At 46.5% G+C, this 2,897-nt stretch overlaps 1 protein-coding gene across 1 annotated transcript in view; it reads left to right on the top strand.

Annotated features, from left to right (window-relative positions):
- LOC108802532 (3 beta-hydroxysteroid dehydrogenase/Delta 5-->4-isomerase type 1-like) overlaps positions 1–2,897 on the top strand; it is a 5,724-nt gene that overhangs the window by 803 nt on the left and 2,024 nt on the right. The window contains exon 2 of the mRNA XM_018574394.1: positions 1,194–1,358. Within this exon, the coding sequence (XP_018429896.1) occupies positions 1,194–1,358 (165 nt within the window). The remainder of the gene's footprint in view (positions 1–1,193; positions 1,359–2,897) is intronic.

A 2,897-nucleotide genomic window follows, 5' to 3' on the forward strand; every position in this document is an offset into this window, starting at 1 on the left:
GGGGGTGGCAGGATTGGGTTTAATTTTTTATAATTTTTTTACCACTTTTTTTTTTTATTATCCATTTTTGACTGGATCCTCTAATGCAGAGTGCAGCCCCCCACCTTGCGGCTGGGACCTGTCTATGTGTTCTGGAATCGCACGCTCGGTGCATACAGTCCTCATATGTACAGATCCCACGCACAGTGTCGTCACAAGGGGGGTGCGGCCCGCACCCGGGTGACACCATTGGAGGGGTGACACCAAAATGAGTGACAGTCATTTTGGTGTCACCCTCTCTAAAAAGTCAGGCACTCGGTCATGGACAGAGAGCCCGACAGTGTCAGGAGAAAGGAGGGGACCCTCATACCGCCAGGTGAATGTTCCCTCCTCTCTCTGCCGGCGTCCACCAAGGCCGCACCCGGCCTCGGTACGCCCCTGCCCAATGCAGCACATATTTGAGCAGACTCCCCCACCCTCCCCCCACCAAATCTGAGCCACAAGCCGGGTGAATTTGATGGCTGCAAATGGTTTCATTTTCCCCCAGAGAGATTTAAAACCAAACTGGATGACATTTAGTGCTCAGTCGGTGCTGCTGATTTCCTGCAGCCTCTTTGTGGTCACTTCCTGCCTCTATGCACTCTAGCAATGGCTGCACGGCATCTTTCAGGGGGGGGGTTCCTGATGGTGGCAACAGTGCTCTATGTCTATGTAATGGAAATGGCCGCCTGTAGTCTTCGTTGGAAGCCTGTGCGGCAGGGTGACAACACAGAAGCACAATTGGAAGGTGGGGACAGAGCGTTGTCATCCTATAACAGGAAACACCATGGAGGACCATCATAGGATCACTAGTGATGATCCTATGGGAGGGGGAAGGGCAAAATATAAGCAGATTTAAACAAGAACTTTAGGGAATGGTATGACGCAATAAATTACATTTTTGTTTTTAGTATCCTTGTCAGGTCTTTATTTCTGTCTGTGACCACATCGGGGAGATTTTCCCTCACTTCCTGTTCCTGTGACACCTGTACAAGGAATGTGAGGCCGGTTGTCACAGGGACAGGAAGGCACGGATAGTCATCTGGCAGGACTGAGGCTCTTCTCAAAAATAATATTGGGATTGGTATGTCGGCGTGCACCCACGCTGTACGAATGACAGGTCCACTTTTTATTTTGCTGCCAAGGGTTGAAATGCGTCTTACGATCCCCGGCAGGTTTCCAGGGCGTGGCGACGGTGAAGACGCTGCAAGGCGACATCCGAGACAGCGACTTCCTGCACAGGTCCTGCCAAGGGGTTGACCTGGTCATTCACGCGGCGGCCATCATCGACACGGTGGGCAACGTGAGCAAAGACGTCATCATGTCCATCAACGTGACCGGTGAGAACAGCCCAACACAATCTGAATATTAAAGGAGAACTCTGCCCCCCCCCCCTAAAATATGCAATATGGCCACTAGATGGAGCTGAGGAGTATAATGTAATACTGCAATATGGCCACTAGATGGAGCCAAGGAGCATATGTAATGTAATACTACTCTATGGCCACTAGATGTTAGAAATTTAATACTGCAATGTGGCCACTAGATGGCGCTGAGGAGCATTAGAAATGTAATACTGCAATATGGCCACTAGATGGAGCCAAGGAGCATATGTAATGTAATACTACTCTATGGCCACTAGATGTTAGAAATTTAATACTGCAATGTGGCCACTAGATGGCGCTGAGGAGCATTAGAAATGTAATACTGCAATATGGCCACTAGATGGAGCCAAGGAGCATATGTAATGTAATACTACTCTATGGCCACTAGATGTTAGAAATTTAATACTGCAATGTGGCCACTAGATGGCGCTGAGGAGCATTAGAAATGTAATACTGCAATATGGCCACTAGATGGAGCCAAGGAGCATATGTAATGTAATACTACTCTATGGCCACTAGATGTTAGAAATTTAATACTGCAATGTGGCCACTAGATGGCGCTGAGGAGCATTAGAAATGTAATACTGCAATATGGCCACTAGATGGAGCCAAGGAGCATATGTAATGTAATACTACTCTATGGCCACTAGATGTTAGAAATTTAATACTGCAATGTGGCCACTAGATGGCGCTGAGGAGCATTAGAAATGTAATACTGCAATATGGCCACTAGATGGAGCCAAGGAGCATATGTAATGTAATACTACTCTATGGCCACTAGATGTTAGAAATTTAATACTGCAATGTGGCCACTAGATGGCGCTGAGGAGCATTAGAAATGTAATACTGCAATATGGCCACTAGATGGAGCCAAGGAGCATATGTAATGTAATACTACTCTATGGCCACTAGATGTTAGAAATTTAATACTGCAATGTGGCCACTAGATGGCGCTGAGGAGCATTAGAAATGTAATACTGCAATATGGCCACTAGATGGAGCCAAGGAGCATATGTAATGTAATACTACTCTATGGCCACTAGATGTTAGAAATTTAATACTGCAATGTGGCCACTAGATGGCGCTGAGGAGCATTAGAAATGTAATACTGCAATATGGCCACGAGAAGGAGCTGATGAGCATAGAAAATTCATTTGCTCCTCAGCTCCATCTAGTGGCCATAAAGTGCTGTTGCATAGTTATTTGCTGTGTGAATGGTTCATAAATCAACCCAATAACATTCACATTACATCACCCATTGAACCCCCAGTGATCCCCCTATCCACAGGGTCTCCTTTACCCCCATTTATAACCTTTTGCTTCACTGATCATCAGAGAATTTGTTGCACTAGCTGGAGTTCCTTTGGTTAGGGTTAGGTGTTGATCAAAAAGACGGAAGGAGCAGACCGCTTAGAGACAGGAACATGAATCCCTGGAGTCTGCTTCTGCCGCCACCTTCATAATGCCTCTTGGCTGAATACAAGATGGTCTGAG

Source organism: Nanorana parkeri, unplaced genomic scaffold (assembly GCF_000935625.1).
Source record: "Nanorana parkeri isolate BGI_ZX_2015 unplaced genomic scaffold, ASM93562v1 scaffold2926, whole genome shotgun sequence".
Classification (NCBI taxonomy): domain Eukaryota; kingdom Metazoa; phylum Chordata; class Amphibia; order Anura; family Dicroglossidae; genus Nanorana; species Nanorana parkeri.